Raw genomic sequence first — 25,229 nt, forward strand, 5'->3', positions numbered from 1 at the left:
AAAAAAATTCAAAAAAAAAAAAAAAAATTTTGTGTAGTGCACATGTGTAATACTGCACATATGTATGTGTACTACACATGTGTATTATTACACATGTGCACTACACAATTTTTTTTTTTTGAAAAAAAGTTTTTTTTTATATATAAAAACTAGCGATTTTTATAAAAAAAAATTGAAAAAAAAAAAATTTGTGTGTTTTTTAGGCTTTTTTTAGTTAGTTTTCAAGTTTTCACAATAAAAGTGGTTTTCATTTGAACCATCCCCTATATATATATAGTGTAAGTATCTATGAAAAACCCATTTAATCAAGAAAACTTGGCAAACCTTAATTGTGTGGCCAAGATTGATCCACATCATCTTTTTAAAACACATGTTAAAAGGGCATATTGGTCATTTGATCAAGATATCATTTCACTCTCTTCACCATCACATCAACTCATTTATTACCCATCATTTCTTCCCTTTTTAAACAAAAAAATACATACAGAATCTATCTCTTTCTTTCTTCTTCATACCCCATTCCTTTCTCTTCAAAACCCTAACTCCATTGCTTTCACCCCATTCCTTCCAACCTTTGAAATATGAAGATCGAAGCCACCATCAATGCTCTGCCACCATCAAAGCTCTCAAAGATCGAAGATCAAAGCCACCATCCCTTCCAACCTTGAAATCTGAAGATCGAAGCCACCATTGAAGATCGAAGCCACCATCAAAGCTCTCAAAGAAAAGGAAGCTCGGTGTCATTTTAATCACATCTTTGTTTCTGTTTTTTAGAGAGAGAAAGCTAATGTTTTGGAAGGAGAGATAACAATTTTCATGTTGTTCACCTAGACACCAAGAACACACGCACAAGTGTGTGAGAGAGAAACAGGTTTAAAGATCTTACTTTTGTTAATTTATGTAATTTGTTTAGATTTATACTTTGTATAACGTTTGGTAGATTTAAAATCAGAGCTAGTTTGTTTATTTTATTTTTTAAATCAAGATCTATAAGAAATTTTTGTATGTTGTATTTCTCTCTTCAAAGTGTATTGATTTTTTTATGAAGATTAAAGTTAAATTTCTAAATTGTTTGTCCAGCGATTTTGAGTTAATGATTGCTTTTAGTTGGATTTGTGTGTGTGTGTGGGGGGGGGGATGTGGGTGAGCTGGGTTTTTTTTAGGGTTTATGAATTGGATTTGGTTTGATTTGTGTTCTAGTTTTGTTTAAATTCAGCATCACCATTGATGGTAGATAATTAGTTTGAAAATCCATAATTTTTACGATGTATGTTTCAAATTTCTTTGTTTTTTAGTTGTTTTTTTGAATAAATTCACTCCGATATTACATTTTCATTACCTTTAGAAAGTTCATAATTTAATCGGATATCGGTTTTGTTTTACAAATAGAAATTCGTGTTTTTTACTGGCATAATTTGTTACATATGTTACATTTCTATCAGCTACATTTATGCGAAGAGTATATTGATATTTTTTACGAAGATTAATGTTGACTTTCTAAATTGTTTGTACAGAGTATATTGTTATTTTTACGAAGATTAATGCTAAAATTTCTAAACTGTTTGTCATATATGTTGTAACACGTGTTACACTGCGGGTTACATATGTTGTATATAGGGTGTTACATGTGTTACACCCAGTATATGAGACCAGCTTATTGTTTTTTTTAGATTGGCTGTTAAATGTTAAAACGTACAAACTTCATAATTTATTCGGAATATCTCGTTTATTTTACAAATAAAAAGTCGTGTTTTTTTTGTGGGATAATTAGCTACATATGTAGTAACAACATTATGCAAGTTACTTATAGATACCCCAACCCTTTTTTGGACACAAAGGGGGGGTGCACATATGTAACACATGTTTGTAACATGTGTTACACTAGAGAGGTAACACATGTATAGCCACGTTACACATGTTACATAGAAGATTAATAAGTTTTAACTATAGAATATTTAATATTGATGTACTTGTTTTGTTCATAGGTGGAAAGATGTTTTGTGTTCAAGATGAAGATGGTTATCAAGAAGCGAAACCCGCGGAAGGATTACAACGCATCATCAGGTTTTCGTGGTGACGATGGTGTTGTTGTGAAGGCAATTTTTAGAAGACCATTTTAGAAGCATTACAACTATTGATATAAAATTTATTTTTATTTTCATTGTTAGTATGCCAATATTTGGATGAATACGGATGTTGTTGTGAAGGCAATTTTTTTTTTGGATGCAACAACTATATGTAACATGTGTAACCTTGACGTTGTAACACATGTAACACCTATATGTAATATGTGTAAGATTGCTATACATGTGTTACATATATACCCATATTGTAACATATGTTATAAACATGTGTTACATATGTCAGCCCCTTTGGTGTCAATTTAAACTTAGCAAATTACATATGTAACAACATTACATCATCCAAAATGTCATATCAATGAACAAACAAGTAATATATGTAACTATAAGTATATGAGACTAGTGTAACAAATTAAAGGGACAAACGATACACTTCATGTTACATAAGTACCTAGACTTGTTATTAACAATGTTATTAGTAGATAAAAAAACTGCATTAACGTATATTTTTTACATTGAACCCAGCTACTTGGTTATAAGCCTTACACATGGGAAGAAGTTCTTCCAGTGTGACGTATGATTTAACAATAATAGGATGATATTGCTCGTTGACATTCGGTGTCCACAATTTAGTGCCATTAGAATACTAGTAAATATGGTAACGTGGAGTATGTTCTATATCATCTGTGGACATAGGGACGGATGTTAGTATAAGTTTACGTGTGTTATGAACGTTGTAATACGTTTAGCACCCTAGGGTAACAAAAAAAGATCACACATGACACTTGTCGTGATGTTACACATCTTAATTGTGTGTGCACATGTAACATCTTCTCTACAATGTATGTAACATCCTTAAAAGTTGTGTTCCTACTCTGCTTTATATTTTGTAAGTACTTATAGGTAAACATGTTTTAAAGATACAACCTGTAAAATGTGTTACACCAAAATGTTACACAAGTGTTTCCAGTTTTACACATGTTACATCTTCTGTAACTCTGCTTTATACATTGCAAGTGTTTCCTGTTTCTAGTTTAAACATGTTTTAAAGATACAACCTGTAACATGTAAGTACTTATAGGTAAACATGTTTTAAAGATACAGTCGTATCACCTTACAAGTTATATGTTTTACTGACAAACGCCATTTCACACATGTTACACACTATAGAGTGAAACAACAGTATTGAACGTTGCTACACATTTCCCATTCTATCGTAACATGTGTAACCTTTTTGGGGGTATCAATGTTGTAGGTTTATACAGACTTAAATATATACAAATGATCCAAAAATGATCATACATGTGTTACCCTCTAGTGTAACATAAGTTACAAACATGTCTTACATATGTGCAGCCCCGATTTTTGGTAACAAAAGGGGTTGAACATATGTAACACATGTTTGTAACATGTGTTACACTGGAGGGTAACTTCTGTACAACGTCAAAGGTACCCACCACCTGCCCTTCATCGACTTCTTGTTCCCATTCTTCATCGGTTTCTCCATCTACCTTCTTTCGTTATCGTTCTGTTTCTTTATCGTTCTGCTTTCGCTTATTAGCCAGCCTACCCGTCACAGACCTGGTCATTCTCCTCACTCCTGCAAATACAACCGCCATAGTAAATACATAATAGCACAAGTAATATTTCCGTAGTTATTTGTAAAATAAACGAGATATTCCGAATAAATTATGAAGTTTATATATTTTAACATTTAACAGCCAATCTTAAAAAAACATTTTAACATTTAAACTTACTATTACATTAAGTAAAAACCTTTTGTAACACGTAACAAACCTAACACGTGTTGCATTGGATGTATCTTCAAGCTGAAGATGAGATAATAAAAAGGAAAATGCACAACACTAAAAAAGTTGTAACACGTGTTACAACGGTTGTTTTAAGAACTTTCAAATAAACAAGTGTTGCAAAGTGGATGTTTTTAAATAACTGTTTAAATCAACGTAATAGAGATGTGTAAGTAGGTAATTTCCTTTTGTAACACGTGTTACATTGGATGTATCTTTACATTGAAGATGGGATTATAACACGTGTTACAACGGTTGTTTTAAGAACTTTCAAATAAACAAGTGTTACACCGTGGATGTTTTAAAAAAACTGTTTTTCATCCATTTGTAATAGAGACGTGCAAGTAGGTAAAAACCTGTTGTAACACGTGTTACATATGTGCAGCCCCGATTTTTGGTAACAAAGAGGTTGAACATATGTAACACATGTTTGTAACATGTGTTACACTGGAGGGTAACTTCTGTACAACATCAAAGGTACCCTCCAGTGTAACACACGTTACAAACATGTGTTACATATGTGTAGCTCCTTTTTATGTCCAAGAAAGGGCTGGTTTTAACATAAGTAACACGTGTAACCTTATTACAACATATGTAGCTAATTATGCCAGCAAGACATTTCAACTAACAACCCTTTAAAAATAACATTTCAACCCATTTAAAAAGATATAGATTTGTAAACACATAATGTTTTGTTAGGTTTCTTCCCAGTCCCAGTCCTGCCCAAGAAATGAAAAACACAAATATTAGTAGTCAGCAAAAGAGTACTTGCTAAGATGAGGATACAACAATTACCATTCACCATTTCAATATCCACTCATATCAAAACAAAATGTGTAACACAATGTATGCACCATATATTGTCCGAAAGTGTAACATATGTTACAACATACAGGACAAACAGTTTAGAATCTAGCTGGCAGAAATGTAACATACGTAACTAGTTATGCCTGCAAAAATTTGAAACATTTAACACTAATTATAAAAAAAGAACAACTTAACCAACAACATTTTGAAACCTTTACTGTAACAATTATGGATTTTCAAACTAATTATCTACCAATAATTGGGATGCCCAATTTAAACAAAAAACAGAAAACAAAATAAAGCAAATCCAATTTATAAAACCTAACACAAACCCAACCCATAAATTATTGGTCAACAAACTGAAAATATCAAAAAACTAAAAATCATTTTAACATAAAAACAAAAACCTGCAAAATACATGAACATTAACCCATTACTAGAACACTTTGAGCACACAAAAAGTTATTGACAACCTTTTTAACAAAAAAATCAAGTGTGTTCTTGCAATTAGTAGAACACTAACCGGATCTAGACCCGTCTGATGAACACGATGAAGATCTTCAAAAATGATTCTCTCACACACACTTGTGTGTGTGTGTTCTTGGCGTTCTAACAACTTTCTCTCTCTAAAACCCATGAACCAAATGATTTCTGACCTGCTTCTCTCTCACACACTTGTGTGTGTTCTTGGTCTTGGTGTTCTAATAACTTTCTCTCTCTAGAAACACATGCAACCGAATGATTCAGGCCTGCTTCTTTCTCACACACTTGTGTGTGTGTTCTTGGTGTTCTTCATGAACACGAAGGGGTTTTAACAATAACGATTCTCTCACACACACTTGTGTGTGTTCTTGGTGATTGAAACATGAAGAAAGAGAGAGGATGAGAGAAGGGATGATGATGATGGTGAATGCACAGAAGTTTTTTTGAATTCTCAAAGAAAAGAAGAAAGAGAAACAATGATGATGGTGATGGTGACAATAATAAAGAAGAGAGAGAATGAAGGTCTGAGAGAGAAAGAGAGAAATGGGAATCTTGGTTATAGGTAATTGTGTTTCTCTCTCCTTTTCATATCATGAATGTCTAATCAATATGAATATAATATATAAAATTTCATAATATCATAGGTAATTTTACCCATATGCCCTTGAAGTACCTTTTTGACTTTACCACTCTATTTAATTTAATTCAAAAATGCTTCAAATTTTATGAGCCATTGGATGATCATGATCAATGGTCTAGATTGGGTTTCCTAGGTTTTCTTAGTAGAAATAAGTTTTCTGTAGATCCATGCCCTATATATATATATATATATATATATATATATATATATATAGGGTTAGGATAAAATGAGAATCACCTTGAGTTGTGAGAACCATGAGAACTAGGCCTTCCAAAAAAGAATTTCTCAAAAATCTTAAAAAGGTCACTTGTTTCAGCAATATTTTTTAAATGCCACATGCACAAATTTACATGAGGTGTAAAAAAATTTTTATTGCGTAATAAAATTTACATTAGCGCGTAAACAAAACTTACATTAGGCAAAACTATCAACTCGACATTTTTTTTTGTTTTTTTACAGATGTGTTTATAATTTTTTTCATCTACGTTTGTGCAAAAAATTGTGGCCTAACTCGCGCGGAAAGTAGGGGTTCTCGTGGTTCTCACAACTCGAGGTGGTTCTTAATTGAACCGAACCCTATATATATATATAGGAGAAGGATCCGTTAGAGCATTCACATCCAAAGAACTAAATTGTGAGTGTGAGATTTTTAAAATATAAAGAGTATAAAAAATGGTTGTGAGTGGAGGAGAGAGAAAATGTTACTGTTCATCTGTATATTTAGGGGGACACTGTTCACCCACTATAATTTTTTAATATATATTGAAAGTGGTTGTGAGTGAAGGAGAGAGAAAAATGTAATGATAAAGGTATAAAAATATTATTTAATTGAAAAGGAGAGAGAAAAAGTATTTGTTTTTAGTGGAAATATATTGATATAGGAGTTGTTTTTTAGTGGAATGTATGTATAATTATAGGGGGCTGGATGTGAATGCTCTTAGGAACCACCCTTTATTGCGAGAACCGCGAGAACCAAGTGTGAACACAACCAAAAAATGCTTTCAAAATCAAAAAAACACTCAATTTTTTTAATATTCTTTAAAAAAATCGCTATATTTCGTCAAAAAAAAAACCAAAAAAAATCGAGTAACAATTATCCATGCACATGTGCGTATGTATCATTTCTTTGACAAATTCCGTAATACATTACTAATATCAGACAATTGCACTTTTAGTTACACTACCATTCATAATGTACTACTTTTTACATTAACAATATTAGAAATGCACATGTGAATCTATATGTGTGAACTTGTTATAACATTAACAACACTAGAAATGCACATGTACATCTGTATGTATGAACATCTTATAATGTGTTTTGGTACACCACTTTGAATACATTTTCCCTTTCATCTATCATATCATCCATAATACACTACCATTACCTCCTATCATCCGTAATACAATACCATTGCCTCCTACCATCCATAATACAATACCATTACCAATATTTCACTTAACTACATGTACATCAACACCCTTTATACCATCCAAACAACATATTACATCATAAAGTGACAAATATAATCAAGCCATCAAACCAAAACACATGTATATGGGCCTACTTCATCATTTAAAATCACAATTTTTTTGTACCAGAACACGTTATATCATGGTTATACATAATGATGCACATGTGCATTCTTAATATTGGTAATGTAAAAGGCAGTGTATTGCGGATGGTAATGTAAATGAAATTAGTTCATTTTTCTACTACTGGTAATATGTTACGGAATTTGTCCAATAAATGATACATATGCACATTTGCATCCATAACTGTTACTCGAAAAATAAGTTTTTTTTTTTTTTTTTTTTTTTGTAACGAAATATAGCGCTTTTTTAGAAAAATATTTAAAAAAAAATTTGTGTGTTTTTTGGATTTTTAAGGTATTTTTTTTGTGTTCACATTGGTTCTCGCGGTTCTCGCAATAAAGGTGGTTCTCGCATGAACCCTACCCTATATATATATAGGATTAAATAAGAAATTAAATATAAAATAAATATATTTTTAGTTTTGTACCTATATTTCCTACATCTACATTTACCATGGCAGGGAATAGTGTTTCCCTGCCATTGGTCGAAATAGACGGCTGACAATACACCATTGTACCAACCACTTTATTATTTTTTTCCATTTTAAATTTACGTTTTTGACCCCAGTTTAAAATTACGTTTTCGCCCCAAGTTCAAAATGTAATTACCCTGTTGCTCCCAGCTAAAAATTACGAATATGCCCTCGGTTCAATTATTACGACTTTACCCTCCGCCAAAATTATAGACGGCTGACAATACACCATTGTACCAACCACTTTATTATTTTTTTCCATTTTAAATTTACGTTTTTGACCCCAGTTTAAAATTACGTTTTCGCCCCAAGTTCAAAATGTAATTACCCTGTTGCTCCCAGCTAAAAATTACGAATATGCCCTCGGTTCAATTATTACGACTTTACCCTCCGCCAAAATTACGTTTTTGCCCCAGCTCAAAATAAAATTATGTTTTCCCCCTATCTCAAAATTACGCTTTCACACCAGTTTATTATTTTACACCCACTATAAAATTATGTTTTTGTCCCCAGTTTATATTTACGTTTTTGCCCGTAGTTCAAACTAAAAGTATGCTTTTGCCCCCAGCTAAAAAATACGATTTTCCCCTCGGTTCAAAATTACGCTTGCACCCTCAATTCAAACTTACGTTTTTCTCCCAGTTCCAAATAAAATTATGGTTTTCTCCTAGCTAAAAATTACCCCCGCTAAAAATTACGATCTTATCATCGTTTTAGTTTTCCTTTTAACATAACTATATTATTGTTTTTTTAATTTGGTATAAAGACGTGGATTCTTCTATATATAAATATAGTAGAACAAAATTATTATTGCATTAATTAATAGATTTAAAAGCTTAATACATATCCTTGTGATCATGAAATGAGATTACAATATCTTCACATCTTATTGTTGAACCAATAGACACCACTGTTGTTGTCACCTTCATCAGCCTCAACAAAAAAGCACTCGGTAGCTTCTCTCCACATAGCTTTGATTATTGGGGTGTCATCAAACTGATAGTACTCACCCAAGATTGGTTTGATTGCTTTTGTGGCCTCCATTGCATTATAATGAGGAATAGTGAAGAACAAATGGTGAGCAACATGTGTATCGGTGATGTGATGAAGAACCGTGTTCAAAACACCGTAATCTCTATCGATTGTCGACAATGCTCCTCTCAGCCAGTTCCACTCGGTGGAATCATAGTGCGGTAGTGACCGGTGAGTGTGGTGTAACCAAGTGATGACCACCAAAAACCCGTAAACAATAACCAAAGGTGCAAAGTAGACCAACACTAGCCATGTGAACCCTTGTGCCATAGCCACTTTGTACAGCCCATAGCTTGTAACAACAAGACCAACATCAGTTAGAAGTATTTGGAGCCGCTCACGATCGCTATAAATAGGACTCTTTGGATCAAAATGGTTAGCGAATTTCTCATATTTTCGCCCAGAAACATTGAAACAAACATACAAGAGCCAGCCTATGGTGCATAATATCACAAGCCGAATGAGACGGCCTGGAGGAGTGTTGAGTAGTTTGGCGAAAGAATTTACGTTAGATTTCTTTTTTGGGACGAAAGACTCGTCGTTCTCTAGTGAAGCAGTGTTGGAATGATGGCGACGGTGACTGTATTTCCAAGAGAAATAAGGAGCAAGCATACCGGTATGTAGACAGTAACCGATGGTGTCATTTAACCATGGGTAGTCACTAAAAGCTTGGTGGCCACACTCATGGCCAATAACCCACAACCCCATCTGGACACTACCTTGCAGGATCCAATAGACCGGCCATGCGACATATGATAAGGGGGTCTGAAGGGGGATGATGTATGTGGCAGCAATGTAATAAAACAAGAAGGAAAAAAAGAGATCGACGAAAAGGTAGGATGAAGATCGGAGCAGGGATCGATTGAAACAGTGTGGTGGTATGGCTTTTTTTATGTCACCAAGAGTGAATGGTGGTTTGGAGGACGGGGCGCGCTTAACAGCTTCATCGCTGGAGTTGTTTCGCTCCGTCGCACGGCCACCTGAACCCATCTTTAGGTTCAACTTATCTGCTCACTTAATATATCTGCAAGCCTTAGAAGAATAATTCTTTAGAATTAAACTGGACAAGTGTGGTCAGATCAAGTGCAAGGCCACTGATGATCTACAATGGTGAGATGGGTTTGGTACTTATAGATATTAATAATCTAATTTAATAGTGAGTGTTTTAGTGGCGGAACCAGAACATTAACTCGGGGGTATCCCAAAAAATTTTTTTCACCGTGCAATCATACAATACTAAAAAAACGACAATAAATAAATAAAGTAAAACAAATACCTAATAGATTTGTCCTCTTTTTTTTCATAGCTTGAAATCGTTACATCAGATCGTTGCCTTTTACTTTATGTAAAAAATCATTCTCGACCGCACAAACCATAGAAAACAAACTCGAGTTTTACGTTCAACTTACAAAATTAGAAAAGTACAAAATCATTAAACAATTATGTAATAAGATTTAGAAATTATAATACGAAATTTTGAGATAAGATCTGTGAAACTATTTTGAAAGGAAAATTGTTAATCAACATTTCTTAATACATACCTTTTAATATAGTGTTACTCTCAAATAAAGTAGGAAAATAAAAGTAATTTAATTAAAAGATTCAAATATAATTTTATTTACTACTTTTTAAAACATATGTTACTTATATTTTTTTATTAATGGGTGTACAACGTATCAAAATGTTATCATATAGTTATCTATAAAACTTTAAATGTTATTTAATAAAGGGTTAATGGATTTAAACACCCTCAACTATTGCCATTTGGCCGATAGCACTCCCAACTTTGACTTTTGCTCACACCACTCCCAACTTAACACATGGGTTGCTGTGTCACCACGTCGTTAAATAAACACTAACTGGGTTAATTATTTTTGCTGACGTGGCCATTTTGTCCAACGTGGCATGCTGACATGGCCTGTTTTTATGAGATAACATGCTGATGTGTATTGTTATTTTTTTTAATCTGATCAAAAAATTGAACCCCAAATCAGGCTCCACCTTTAAATCTGATCCAAAAATTGAACCCCAACCACCACCTCCCTTTCTCCCTTTCTCAAGTTGCAACCCACTGTCACCACCATAGCTCCACCTTCAACAGGTTAGTGATTATTTAACGCCTCCACCTTCATCACCTTCACCACCACAACCGTTGCACCCACCGTCACCACCACAGCTCCACCTTCACCACCACACCGCCCACCACCGTTGCACCTCTACATCACCACCACACCCACCCACCTATAAAACCTAAGTCAATCCCCAAATCATTAAATTGAACCCCAAATCAGGCAAAACACTCCTGTTGCACCGCTGCACCTCTGCACCTCGTTTTCCCTCTCTACTCCGACTAACCAGCCGGCCATACCCCCTTCCGACACCCTCCTGTTGCGGAACATTTAAACGGTGAAGACACAAGCGACGTATGGCGGTGGTGGAGGTGGAGCCGTGGCGGTGGTGGTGGTGGCCAAGGGAGATGTCTCGATTCAAACAACGACGATGGTCTCAATTGGCACAAAATGGCTGAACTCGTTGTCTCTGTAAAAATGGGAGATCCGGTGGTCCTGGTCCCGATCTAACGACCAACAGCGGCGCGTGAGGCATTGCGACGGTGGCAGTGGTAAAAATGGGAGAAGAATGTGGTCACTGTGTTGATGGTGGTGGTGGTCAGAAAGGGGGAAGGGGGTGGTGGTGGGGGTGGTGGAGTTGATGGCGCGGTGGTTGGAAGGGGGAAGGAGGTTGTGGTAAAATTGATGGTGGCGGTGGTGTTAAAAGGAGAGGGGGGAGTGGGTTTAAATCATCTGTTTATCTTTTTATTCATTGAAACCTATATATTTATTTAATTTAAATCAGATTTAAAAAAAGCAATAACAATATACATGTGAAAAGAAATTAAAAAATACACATCAGCATGCTACCTCATCAAAAACATCAAAAACACGCCACGTCAGCATGCCACGTCGGATAAAATAGTCACGTAGACTAATTTTCCTAACCAGGTTAGTGCTTATTTAACGAGGGGGTGCCATGACAAACAATGTGTTAAGTTGGGAGTGGTGTGAGCTAAAGTCAAAGTTGAGAGTGCCAGCGGCCAAATGACAATAGTTGGGGGTGTTTAAATCCATTAACCCTTTAATAAAATGTCCTTTGCTGTTAAAAAACAAAGTAAAACAAAAAAAAAAGCTTTACAAGAAATTAAATAAAATAAAACATTAAATAAAGTTTGACTATTGAGAAAGTTACTTTTTACTTTTGCAGACCCTTTTTCTTTTTCATTTAAGTATTCGATGCTTACATTATATTATAATTAATTAATACATAGCTTCATCTTCTTCAGTTCTTTAACTACACCACTGCAACTTCCGGTTAACCGGCGATTTTTGTTTTTGTCGAGCTGAAAATTTCATTTCATCTTATCTTCATGGCGTGGTGATAACACAGTCTTAGGGGTATCCTTTTATTATTTTAAGGGTATCCTTCGTATAAGAACGAAAAAACATATATAAAAAATACACTACCAATATCGACTTGAGCCGTAGCCCGTGCTATGGCTAACAAAGCACTGGTTCCGCCCCTGGAGTGTTTGTCATCGCATGAACATAGTTTATATGTTAATAAAAATTTGTGCCGATTTTGTTTATTTTAAGCTACACGATTTTTTAATTTATTTGGAACGTGTTATTTTGATATATATATATATATATATATAGAAAATCGTCAATAATTTAGTTTAAATTTATTTTTTTCTATTAAAGTTAACTATCATTGTCTGAATATACTATCATTGTCTGAATATACCATTGATGATCAGTAATTTCCGTTGTTGATTCTTTTTTGAAGTCTTACTCATGAAAATATTTTACTTATCATATACAAATCGTTAATTTAAATCATAACTTTATTGATAAATAATTATTGATTAAATCAGCATAACAATTAATAATAAGAATAATAACTATAATTTATGTCATACCAATAAAATTATTTTCATTTACTTTAAATAAAAGTTATATTTAAAAGATATAAATATAAAAATATTTATATGCGTAATTTCAATCATATGAAGAACATACATATTTGTGTATTACATATTTTCAGTTGTTAACATGTGTAATACACGGCTATATAGTATTTCAGTGTTGCTAATTAACATAGGTCGATTTTTATGATAAATTCAATTTAATTGTGTAACTATTATAAGGTAATAAAAATTTGTCATTTAAAGTTTTTTACAGATTATATATTTATATCCTTTCTATTCAACCAATGAAAACATTTAATTGTTCAAAATGAACTTTTGGAAAATTTTGGTCTAAGAACTAAAGACTAGGGAAGTGATCACTTGAGTGCTTCGTTCAGTGTATTTATTATACTTTTCCATGAAAACATTTAATTGTTCAAAATGAACTAGATTGTTTTTGCAAGATTAAAGTTTTATTTTATCCCGCATTTTGTTTCTGTATTAGGAAAGTTTTAAGGTTTTGATAAATGGAAATACGTGCGAGGTTTTAGATAACTATGTTGTCGCTATACCTTTTATCTCATATATAAAACCTTAATTTTCTATTTACAACAATACTTTTAACTGATTTGAAATTATCAATGATTGTTATAAGTTATTTAAGTTTCCTTATTTATGTGAGTTTTTTTTTTAACCCAGCGTATATACTTTTCATCTCTTAGGCTGGAGAGTGTGATATAAAACCTCTAGGGGGGCTTTATCACGTCACCTCACCGCCATGTCACACAGAGGGTTTTAAAGCTCATTCCTTTAACTTGCAGGGTGTGGTATAAAGCTCTTCTTTACACTATAGCGCCCCTCTTTGACCAACACCTTCATCGTTCAAATCAATTTCCCCTCGTTAACGTGCTGACGAGCATAGGATGGAGCCCCCCCTTTCATTGCCGCGGTCTGGCCGATGGTGCTCCCGGGACGCTATGGACGATGAGGTGATGGGGTGGCGTTAAGCCACACCCACCGGCCTTACCACGTTTATAATGTGAATAAGTTAAAGAACAAAACTTCTTGGTAAATAAAGAATACATGAAGTCGATCAAGTTTTACATAAAAATGATAAAAAGGAAAAATAACGGATCATGCATGGATTCTGAAAAAAACTACGACAGCATTGGCGAAGCTAGTCCAAAAATTCAGGGTATCCTAGTTTTTTTTTCCCCTGAGGGACTAGGGATATTTTTGTATAAAATGATTTTTACACTAAAATATAGAGTTGAGGGGTAACATTGCCTCTGCCACTATCAGGAGTCAACTATTGTGAGCCCTATAAATGAAAAAAAATAATGGATAATGCATGGATTCTGAAAGAAACTACGGTAGTCAAGTAGTCAACTATTGTGAGCCCTAACAAGAAAGATTTTGTTTTATACAACCCAGCAATGTTTCGTCCTTACTGCTCAAATGATTTTAAAAATAAATTCAACACTCACGTTTTCCTTCATCTAATTTACCAATAAAAAAATACCCAAACTTTCCAGCATCAACAACATAAAAAGGAAAAAAATAATAAATAATTAAAGGTAGTTTAAATTCTCCTATTTAATTATTCCCTGGCATATCCCTTGAACTTAAAGCAAAATGGGGGCAGGGGTGTTGAGTTTTGACATAAATCACAGAATACAAATTGATCTTTGATGATTGAAGGTAATCCGTAGTCATAAAGTCCTTTTGTAGGCGTTATGCGATACGTGTCGTGCCACGTCACACATGGGCTTTATGGGACGTTATATTACTAGAGCCCGTAGTTATAAAGCCCCTACCCATCATTACCTGATTATTAATTTTCATTTTTATTAATTAATTAAAAAAACACTAACTATTTTTTGATTGGTCAAAGTTTTGAAAATCCTCTCCATCACGCCGCTATCACCATACCGCCCCCACCATTTTCTTCCCCACAGCGCCGCCCGTCGTGGTGTTCGGGGCACTATGGGACGCGACCTGCCAAAAATTCCCATACATAGCGCCCCACTACAGGTGGACTAACTATGGTATGCGAATAAGTGAAATGGATGGGGGAAAACTGAGATGTAAATAACCTGAAAATACGATGCATTGGTTATGATACGACCACTCATATTTATATATGGTTAAAAGGTGTGATAACTAACAAACCGATTCCTATGAGGCATAACTGCCTACTGACAAGGTATGACCCGGACCGGCTGACCCGATCCAGTCATCACCTATTATTTTATTATAAATAATCAACTAAACTCACGTTTATTCTAGAATATTCTATTCTGCATGGATAAACTAAGCAACTAAATCTCCGATATTCTGGGAAGATTATGAAAATCCCTAACTCACCAGATGAACTCCTAACATACAGGAAACCCTAATCATAATCAGAAACTATAAATAGAGGTAAACGTCAAAGGTATGGACATTCTGCTCTCACGAACTTTCTCCCTCTCTATACTTTCTTACTCCCAAATTACCGAGACTTATTCTCACACCGGAGGGTGGTTACAGGAATAATCCCATTCCTGTAACGAGTCCTAACGGTGTTTTGTTTTGCAGCCAGTTGTTCGGATCGCTAAGCATTGAAGTATTTACCGGAGCCTAACCGTTCAGGTCAGTGTTTCTTCATTGGCGTCATCCGTGGGACCTACGGTAGCACCAGACAACTTGTACCCAACGGCAAGCGGTCAAAACACGGCAACAACAACGCCAAATTCGGCGGTGACGTCCAGCCACCCGCCATCCATGACAATCTCTACAGCTACTACAACTCCTGCATCACCAGCAGTAACCAGGTCTCTTGACCTAGAATTTGAAGCAGAGATCCCACCTGGTTTTCAGGAAATCCCGGCCATCACCTATGGGTCGGTGTCGGAGCACTCTCTTTCATACACTGCATGGCAACAGAGACAGGCGGTGTCAACTGCGGTGACATCCGCCACTTCTGCCCCAGTATCATCCACACCTGTACAGACAACACGTCACAGCACCAGACCAGTGATCACGTCCGTGGCCCAAGGAAACGCCACCCAGCAGACGAGTACGGCACAGTACTATCAGCCGTCTCTCACTGACTCGATGCCACCATTATATTCGCCAGCCCTGCGAGCACTCTTTGTCTACAATCCATGCGAGCACTCTTTGTCTACAGAAGAAAAAGTGTATTGCAGACAATGGAATTGTCACACAATGTATGACATCAGTGTACGTCAACGATCAATATCCAACTAGCTAGTATTCCTCTTTCAAAGGATGAAGATCAAAATCAATATATAATTTTTGTTTTTTTCTTTATGTAATTTTTAACTAATATTTTGTTTCCTTGTTTATTCAATTAGGGTTAGGATAAGTCTTGGATTATTATTCTTGTTTGTTGGTTTTTGATTTATTTTGATAAACATTGCAAAAACCGGGTTAGTAGTTAGTATCACCAAGTTAGTATTAAAATCTCCCTAGCCTGGATTTGAATTCAGGACCTCTAAGAGAAGCAAAGCTTCCCACCCCCGACCACTAGGCCAAGAGATCATTGGTACTTTAAAGTTTAAACTACATCTATCAACGCTGTGATACACTTCTTGATCCATGAATGGATGAAACCTAGCCGTGACCCTCTCCCACAATTGCATACCTTTTTTTGCACCGCATAATCTGGTCTTGCGATACGTCGACCTAAGCGCGAGCCAACGGCCTAATCCTCTTTGATGATCCACTGAAGAGGAGCATTTGACCCAATGTCTTACCTCACGTGCTTGCAGTTGGCTTTAGATGGTTCAGATTGTGTCCCGAGTTTGGTTTCGGGTTCGAGTTTGCACTATCTTACCTCACCTCTAGCCAATGATCTCCAATCCAATTGGTTTGAGGGAAGTGGTAAGGTTTACCCACTTTAGTGGGGCTCCTGACTGGGTGGTCACGAGTTCGACTCCAAGGCCGACCCACAACCTCTGGCACGTAGTTGTGCGGTTCGTGGTGTTTTGATGCCTAGCGCCTGCCACGGATCGAACGTGACTTGTGTGTGTGGCAGTTTGATCGTTGTACCAGCTGCGCTAGCCGGTAAAAAAAAAAAAGATATAATCACCTCTAATCAGCAGTTCAGCACCTGGCACCGCTTTACTTTAATTATTGTTTCCACAATTTCTATTGTATGTATTGAATCCTGACAAAACCATATATTATAAATTCACTCATAATGTGTCACAATATAAATTTCATATATAAACTCCCACATTATAAATTCACTCATAATATGTCACATAACTTTGATGCGAACTTAAACCAACGATTGTTTGTTTTCTAGTAGAATGTATAATAAATTGCTTACGTTTTTTATTCTAGTTATCATCAATGACAGTCAAAGTGTTCTTAGAAACTACCAGGATTTTGTTTCTTTAGAACCACCAGTATTTTGTTTTTTAGTAGACTGGTTATTATTTACAGTGATCAAGGACGGTGACGTCAAGGTTGTTATCATGACATAATATTAGACCTGTTTACTGTAAAAGTACACAACAACGTGATTTTTTTTACTTTTTAAAAATAAATATAATTACGAGGTTAGGATCCATCATTTCTTTTTCTTGGTACATAAAACGTAAAACTGTGGTATAAACATGATATATAAAGTAGTTAAGCGAGTTGTATTCATGTTTAATACTTATCTTACATGCGTCGTTAGAGACCTATTAAACCCAATAAGACACGATTTACCAGCCCAATCTGAATTGGCGACTATATATAATACTTAAAGAGTGTAATATACGGTTTTGAGTTTTGTATAAACCAACTTAGATGTTGATAAATAGCCAATCTAAAAAAAACAACTTTAGCCACTAATGTTTACCTAAAGAATCCATAATAGAAAATGAAAATAAGGGCAAAAACTAATGAGTATACCTCTTAGTTTTTTAAGTGGAAATTAGTTGGTCTATCCTAAACACTCTTAATTTGTAGCGAAGTTGAATGATGGTCAGTGGCGGATCTAGAAATTTTTTTCATCGGGTTCCTTTTGATAGATTCTCACTATTTTTTTCCAAATCATACAAGATTTCTACTAATTTTTTTTTTATTTTTTGCCAAATCGAGGGGATTCCTGGGAACCACCAAAACACCTCTAGCCGCCCCTGATGATGGTAGTTGGCGATTAAAATAGTCACCAATTTCATGCGAAGTGATGCAAACTTTTTGGCAACTTTTGATTATAAATATGAAGCATGAAGAACCTCAATGAGCATCACCAAACAGAAGAGAACTAGCACATAACATCTCTCTGTTCAGGTCTTTCTTCCTTAAAACTTTGAATTTCAGTTCGTACGTTTTTTACGTTAACTTTATTTGTATTTGATCTTTTTGTCCATATATCTAATATTACTACTTTTGGAATATTTGCAGCCTAGCTATCTGATATCCAACAACATGGGTGCGGGTGGTCGGATGTCGGATCCCTCGGAAGGCAAAAATATTCTGGAACGAGTCCCGGTTGATCCACCATTCTCGCTAAGCGATCTAAAGAAAGCAATCCCTGCTCATTGCTTCGAGCGATCTGTCATCCGTTCATCATACTATGTTGTTCATGATCTCATTGTAGCCTATGTCTTCTACTTCCTAGCCAACACATATATTCCTCTTCTCCCTACCCCTCTAGCTTACTTAGCATGGCCAGTTTACTGGTTTTGTCAAGCCAGCATCCTGACTGGCTTGTGGGTCATTGGTCACGAATGCGGTCACCACGCCTTTAGCGAGTACCAGTGGATCGATGATACCGTCGGTTTCATCCTCCACTCTGCTCTCCTCACCCCTTATTTCTCTTGGAAATACAGCCATCGAAATCACCACGCCAACACAAACTCGCTTGATAACGATGAAGTTTACATCCCTAAACGCAAGTCGAAAATCGCCATTTACTCAAAGATGCTTAACAACCCACCAGGTAGAGTGTTCACTTTGGTTTTCAGGTTGACACTAGGGTTTCCATTATACCTCTTTACAAATATTTCTGGAAAGAAATACGGGCGGTTCGCGAACCACTTTGATCCACTAAGCCCTATTTTCACTGAGCGCGAACGGGTTCAGGTTCTTCTATCGGATGTTGGTCTTCTCGCTATGTGTTACGCACTCAAGCTTCTTGTAGCATCAAAAGGGGTTGCTTGGGTAACATGCATGTATGGAGTTCCCGTGTTAGGCGTAAGTGTGTTCTTTGTTTTGATCACATATTTGCACCACACCCATCTCTCGTTACCGCATTATGATTCAACCGAGTGGAACTGGATCAAAGGGGCCTTATCGACAATCGATAGAGACTTCGGGTTCCTAAACAGGGTTTTACATGACGTTACACATACGCACGTCTTGCATCATTTGATCTCGTACATTCCACATTATCATGCAAAGGAGGCAAGAGACGCAATCAAGCCAGTGTTGGGTGAGTATTATAAGATCGATAGGACCCCGATTTTCAAGGCGATGTGGAGAGAGGCGAAGGAATGTATCTACATTGAGCCGGATGAGGATAGTGAACACAAAGGTGTATATTGGTACCATAAACTTTAATCAGTGATAGTCCAACTTTGTATACCATATAATAATAAATGATCGTGAAATGTTTACGAGTTGTGCATGGCTCAACCGTACATATTGTTATGTTGTAGCATTTAAGTGAAGTTCTTCCCTGTAATCTTCTCGGAATGTACCTATAAGTTCTAATGTTATGACAGTGTTATCATTTAAAACTATTGTTGTCCGTTTTGGTTAATCGAATAATGAAAAGAAATGTCAGTTTTGGTTGAAGTTTTTCAAATGATTCAAATTGAATAAAGAATAATAATAATATACAAGTAAGCGAAGCACAAACATACAAATTATTAAAGCTATCTTACATTTTGGTTTTTTCTTACGTTGTTTTCTCTTTTCGTTATTTGGATAATACGATATATTGTTTTATTAAATTCCAAATATATCTACTTAATTTTATGAGTAAATTACAAGTTTTATCCTTTATGTTTACACCAAATTACAGACGGTGTCTTTTGCCTTTAAAATTGGCGGGATTGTACTTAATGTTACAAAATCTTACACGTTATGTCCTTTGAGCCTAACCCAGTTTATTTTTTTGGTTAAATAAGATCATGTGCATGTCACATGAGGGTAAATCTGTCTTTTCCACTACCCTCTCCAATTTTTTCCCGAATTAAAGAACCCAAACCCTAAATCATTTCCTCCTCTCTGTACCAGTTGTCACCACCTACCATCACCACCACCTGCCCCATGACACTGTTTAATCCCATCATTCTTGATGTTACAAATACGGTTTCCCGGTGAGATACGCAGCCGCAATGTATCCAGATTGCTTAAACAGATTCGGTGGAATCGTCCCACTTAACTGATTGGTATTCAAATCCAACCATACCAAGCTCTTACAATCACCAAGCTCCGGTGGAATCCGGCCGGAAAACGACTTTTTCCCAAGTTTAAGAATGGCAAGATTCGATAAACCACCGAGGGCTGCCGGAATTTCTCCGCCCAATTTATTGTTCGAAAGCGAAATCCAGTTCAAATTGGTACAGTTGCTTAAGTTAGCTGGAATCAAACCGCTTAAATAATTGAAATCAAGAACCAGATTCTCAAGAGTCTTAACATACATAAGCTACTCCGGTATTTCATCAGTTAACAAATTCATCCATATAATCAAATCTTGAAGCTTAGACAAGTACCGGAAACTTTCAGGTATTTTTCCGGTGGGTAAATTAAAACTCAGATCAAGCGAAACCAGTTGAGAACAATTGCTAACACTTGCGGGGATAGAACCAGTAAGCCTATTGTTCCGAAGGTACAACACATGTAACCTGCTTATACCACTACCTTGACAAATTCCAGCAGGAATTCGACCGAAAATCCGGTTAGAACTCACATCAAACGTCTCCAAATTCAACATCTCCGACAATGAATCCGACAACTCACCAACAAATTTTAAACCCTAGGTTCACCGTCTTCAAACTGCTCAAATTCAAAAACACATTCATCGGTAACTCAGCGGAGAAATTATTCCGGGAGAAATCAACCATTTCGAGTAACTTACACGACTTCAATCCAACCGAAACCGTGCCGGAGATATTGTTGCCGGTGAGAACTGGTACAGAGAGGGGGAAATGATTTAGGGTTTGAGTTCTTTACTTTGGGGAAAATTGGAGAGGGTAGTGGAAAAGACAGATTTGCCCTCATGTGACATGCACATGATCTTATTTAACCAAAAAAATAAACTGGGTTAGGCTCAAAGGACATAGCGTGCAAGATTTTGAAACATTAAATACAAAACCTGTCGATTTTAAGAGCAAATGATACCGCCTGCAATTTGGTATAAACATAAAGGACAAAACTTGTAATTTACTCTAACTTTTTTTACATTTAGATAAAAGTTTTATTTAAAACCGAGCCAAATATATAATTGATTCTTTTATTTTTCATTAGCTTTAAATCTAGTTTAGATCCATGAACAATTAAACCATATTAAATTGAACCCATTCACCTAACTATACTCATTAACCCAACCTTTTTTAAATTACACTTTTTAATACAATTATATAAGACATTTTTTAAATTACACTTTTTAACACAATTAAATAAAACAGGCGAGTGGGCGGTATTAAGGGCATGTTTGGCTAAGCTTTTTGAAACATCTTATTGACTTATTAGGTTTTTGGAAAAGTCAGTACAAAATGACTTATTGGTTTTTTCCACACACATACACCCTCATTGTCAAACATCATTTTAGAGCTTATGACTTTTCAAAAAGTCAATAAATCAATAAGTTGTTTCAAAAAGCTTAGCCAAACATGCCTTAAATAAAACAGAGTGACGGTAAAAATTAAATAAAGAGCAGATGGATCAACAAAGGAGCGAAAGGCTAGGGATAATCCAACTATCGTTTGAAAAAAAGAAGGGGTGCGAACAAAGGGAGAGGCTCGTGTATTTACTCGTCTGAATTCTCGTTAAATATAAAAATAAAAAAGCCAGCTGCTAGTGATGTAAGCTCTGTATTCCCATTCAATAACACGAAAAATAATTGACATCCAGATCTATGGACGCAGTTTTTAAAAGACTTAATTTTACTATTAAAAAAGGGGTAGTGATGCACCTTGTTACCTGTTTACTAATTATCTCGATGTAAATTCATAACACGAAAAATAATTGATATACGGACATTTCTTAAAACATGAAGCAGCAGGGTCTCCCCAAACAAATTCATCATGCAAAACACGTTACAACAAAGATTCTACATATCATATTGGTCCCAAACCAATTATTAATCCATCCACCAAGCAAACCATGTACCATAATTCATAACCTAGCTGGGTTGTACCGACACCGCAACCGATGATTTATTCGCACCCTTAACCTCAGAACCGGGTTTATGAAAGGGGTTCTTTTCAGGGTGAACATGACCAGCTGCAGTGAAGGTGGGACTACCAGGACCACCACTGGCGGCAGCAGCGTTCTGGTTATAGGCCTCTTGTTTTCGGAGCTCGGCCAGCCTGATCCGGTCTTCTTTTTTCAAGGTGGCCATGTCTTTTTGTATTGGATCGCTTGTACTTATTTTCTCAACCTTTTCTTCTACCACAGCTTTTGTTTTCTCCATTCCGGATAGTGCCGATGCGGCGATGTTTGCCGCCGTTTCTTTCACCGCTTGCATTGTATTGTATTGTTTGAAATGAAAAGCTTTTGTTTTGTTTTGTTGATTAGAGAGAAGAAGTTTGATTTATTTTGGGATGGATGTATGAGAAGGGATATTGGAGGGTGGAGAGAGGTCGTGAACTGACGTTTGACACGTGGAGATATGGAATGACACGTGTTTGAAGGGTTTGACGTGTGGGAATATGTACGAGGTTGGTTCATTGGACGGTTCGATGTAATCTACAAATGTAACGGTGCTCAAGGGTGCATATGTTGGTGTACATCGTAAAATAAGGGTGTCCGGGGTGTTTGCGGAGAGGGGTGCAGTGTGGCTAGTCTCCGAGCGGGAATACTGCCGCCGACCCCTCAGGGAGTGTAAGCGGGTAGTAGGGAGCGATGGGTGTTCACCGCACACATTTTCAAATTTGAAACGTTGCCCAACGGTAACTTAATGAAAAATAAAAAAAAAAATATTTTTAACCTATAAATAACTAACTAAATCTAATTTTTTTACCACACAAATTCTCAATCTTCTTTAAAATTCTTTCAAATACAACACAAAGTCAAACCGAGCAATGGAGAACCAACCTCGCGAAGCCAAGAAAAAGTTCGTCGGCTCTAACACTAAGGGACGCGGCTCGCAACCGTCTCGTGGTGGTTCGAGCGGTGCAAGTGCACAACCACAACCACCTTTCGGATATACTACACAACCCCCGTTTTTTTTTACCAACAACCTTCACACCCATCCTTTTACAACACCCAACCACAACCCCCTTTCGGCTATTTCCAAAATTTGTTATCAATGGATCCTCAAGTCCCCGCCTTCGACCCGTTTGGTTTTCGTTCCCCACAAGTTCCATCTCCACGAGAAAATGTTGAACGTCCTCTACCTATTTACGAGGACGAGGATGTGACAACTGGCACCAAACCGGTAATTTTCGTACACTTTAATTATTATTTAATGACTGCAATTATGTGCTTAAATGTCAACATTGTCTGATTACATACTATACTTCTGAATTCATAAACGTTTTATACTACAAGAATTACATTATGCAATAATGAACTGCGTTGCGTCAGAAATACTAGTAAACTCACCGGTAAGACACAATGTGTCAACAGAACTGCAGAAAGCAGTCAGACATTAGAATTAGGGCCTAGGTGTAGGTCCAACTACAATAATACATTAAAACCCTATAGTACATACAAGGGTTAACATTTAGACTACCCGGAGACTAAAATACGCACTAAAAAGCACCCAAAACACACTTTAAGTGCAGAATTTCATTAAATTCAGCTCAAATCAGCTTTTAACACATGAATATCATGTAGAATTTACATTTTAATTATCCAGAATATTTCCCTCAGTGTCGGGAATTGAAGGTGTCACAAAAGAATACTTAAAAGACACTAAAAGGTGTAATTTAGCACTTTAACGAACCGGTATAAAACCGAACAACCGGACATTACCCGAAACATCAAAATATTATTAGAGGCATTATTCTAACATTACCAAGCTAGTTATGGGCCTTAAACATCATATTATATCCTAAAACACCTAAACACACTTAACACTAAAATTAACACTTGAAATGTAACTAGAAGATGTAACTTGGAATTGAAACCTAACTAGCTACCCCCCCCCCCCATAACCGGTTCTAGACAAGGGTCCTACACCCTTGATTTTACTTCATTATTTTATAAGATTATGTTGGAAGGATTAAGAACATAATACCCATGGTGTAAAGAAATGTTGGAAAATTATTATAAATAACCAAGAGTTCTCCATTCTCTTACTTCACAACCACCATCACCTCCTTCCTTCTCTTCTCCTCCCTTCAAGCTACGGCCCAAGCACCCCCTCTCCACACATTCATTTTCAATCCACATCCATCCATTCTAAGGTGATATTAAGGTGTAAGGAGGTCACTAACGAAGCTCGGTGCAAGCGGATCTTGAAGGACCTTCTTCATTTGCTTTTATCCACTTCATTTACCCTCTTGATCATCCCTAGCCTTATGCTAGTGGTAAGAACTTTGATCTTGCTATTTTACATCTATTCTAAGTGGTTAATGATGAATCATGTTCAAAAACATCAAAAACACTAAGAAACATGAAGGTGAAACTTGAACATAAGCTTTAAATATGAAGAGAACTAGATGTACATGAGTTGTTATGATTGTTGGTTATTGCTTGTTGGTAGAAATGATGTAGACCATCATACAATCTTGCTAGATCATGATTAAAAACATAATCTAGCAAGGTAAGAGGGATGAACATATTAAAGATTATGAATCATCCACAAAAAGATCATGAACTTGAAAGAGCACTATATTTTCCTAAAAATAAAGATCAAAGTAAGATGATAAGCATGTAGATCTAAATATCCATGAGTGGTTTTTCAAAAGAACCAAGTTAAAAATACAAGTTTTACTTAATCTTGGTTCTTAAACAAATAAACCTTATTTTTTGTGGTTAATAAAGTAAAGATACACATGTGTAACAAGAAAAATACAAGAAGTAGTATTTTTAGAAAACATGAATATAAGTTGTAAAGAATCATATTCTTTAAAAATGAAGTTTTTAAAGAAACAATCACACTTTAAGGAGTAACAAGACTTACTAAATACCCTAGTAAGTTACTACACACTTTTATAAATTTTCAACT

At 35.8% G+C, this 25,229-nt stretch overlaps 3 protein-coding genes and 2 long non-coding RNA genes across 6 annotated transcripts; 2 read left to right on the top strand and 3 right to left on the bottom strand.

Annotated features, from left to right (window-relative positions):
- Window positions 1-500: 500 nt before the first annotated feature.
- LOC110939885 lies at window positions 501-2,211 on the top strand. The gene is made up of 2 exons (XR_002592572.2): window positions 501-871; window positions 1,986-2,211. It is a non-coding gene; the product is annotated as an uncharacterized LOC110939885 (long non-coding RNA).
- A 913-nt stretch (window positions 2,212-3,124) lies between these two features.
- LOC110938518 lies at window positions 3,125-5,658 on the bottom strand. The gene is made up of 2 exons (XR_002591452.2): window positions 5,220-5,658; window positions 3,125-3,681 (listed from the first exon to the last, which is right to left on the bottom strand). It is a non-coding gene; the product is annotated as an uncharacterized LOC110938518 (long non-coding RNA).
- A 3,018-nt stretch (window positions 5,659-8,676) lies between these two features.
- Window positions 8,677-10,035, bottom strand: LOC110939886 (delta(12)-fatty-acid desaturase FAD2). Its single transcript, XM_022181467.2, has one exon. The coding sequence runs from the start codon at window positions 9,907-9,909 to the stop codon at window positions 8,767-8,769; it is 1,143 nt and encodes a 380-aa protein (XP_022037159.1). The 5' UTR covers window positions 9,910-10,035; the 3' UTR covers window positions 8,677-8,766.
- Window positions 10,036-18,072: 8,037 nt separating this feature from the next.
- Window positions 18,073-19,646, top strand: LOC110939887 (delta(12) fatty acid desaturase DES8.11). 2 transcript variants are annotated; one of them, XM_022181468.2, is made up of 2 exons: window positions 18,073-18,172; window positions 18,287-19,646. In XM_022181468.2, the coding sequence occupies exon 2, from the start codon at window positions 18,311-18,313 to the stop codon at window positions 19,442-19,444; it is 1,134 nt and encodes a 377-aa protein (XP_022037160.1). In that variant the 5' UTR covers window positions 18,073-18,172; window positions 18,287-18,310; the 3' UTR covers window positions 19,445-19,646. The 2 variants fall into 2 exon arrangements, with proteins under 2 accessions (XP_022037160.1, XP_022037161.1); XM_022181469.2 differs by having other exon boundaries at window positions 18,125-18,205.
- Window positions 19,647-22,121: 2,475 nt separating this feature from the next.
- LOC110938520 (late embryogenesis abundant protein 46-like) lies at window positions 22,122-22,653 on the bottom strand. The gene has a single exon (XM_022180801.2). It carries the CDS (start codon window positions 22,578-22,580, stop codon window positions 22,236-22,238), a length of 345 nt encoding a protein of 114 aa, XP_022036493.1. The 5' UTR covers window positions 22,581-22,653; the 3' UTR covers window positions 22,122-22,235.
- Window positions 22,654-25,229: the final 2,576 nt, after the last annotated feature.

This window comes from Helianthus annuus, chromosome 5 (genome assembly GCF_002127325.2).
Source record: "Helianthus annuus cultivar XRQ/B chromosome 5, HanXRQr2.0-SUNRISE, whole genome shotgun sequence".
NCBI lineage: Eukaryota > Viridiplantae > Streptophyta > Magnoliopsida > Asterales > Asteraceae > Helianthus > Helianthus annuus.

Excerpts from the sequence above, each read along its gene's own strand:
- LOC110939887 (XM_022181468.2), top strand. The coding sequence starts at position 18,311 with ATGGGTGCGGGTGGTCGGATGTCGGATCCCTCGGAAGGCAAAAATATT.
- LOC110939886 (XM_022181467.2), bottom strand. The coding sequence starts at position 9,909 with ATGGGTTCAGGTGGCCGTGCGACGGAGCGAAACAACTCCAGCGATGAA.
- LOC110938520 (XM_022180801.2), bottom strand. The coding sequence starts at position 22,580 with ATGCAAGCGGTGAAAGAAACGGCGGCAAACATCGCCGCATCGGCACTA.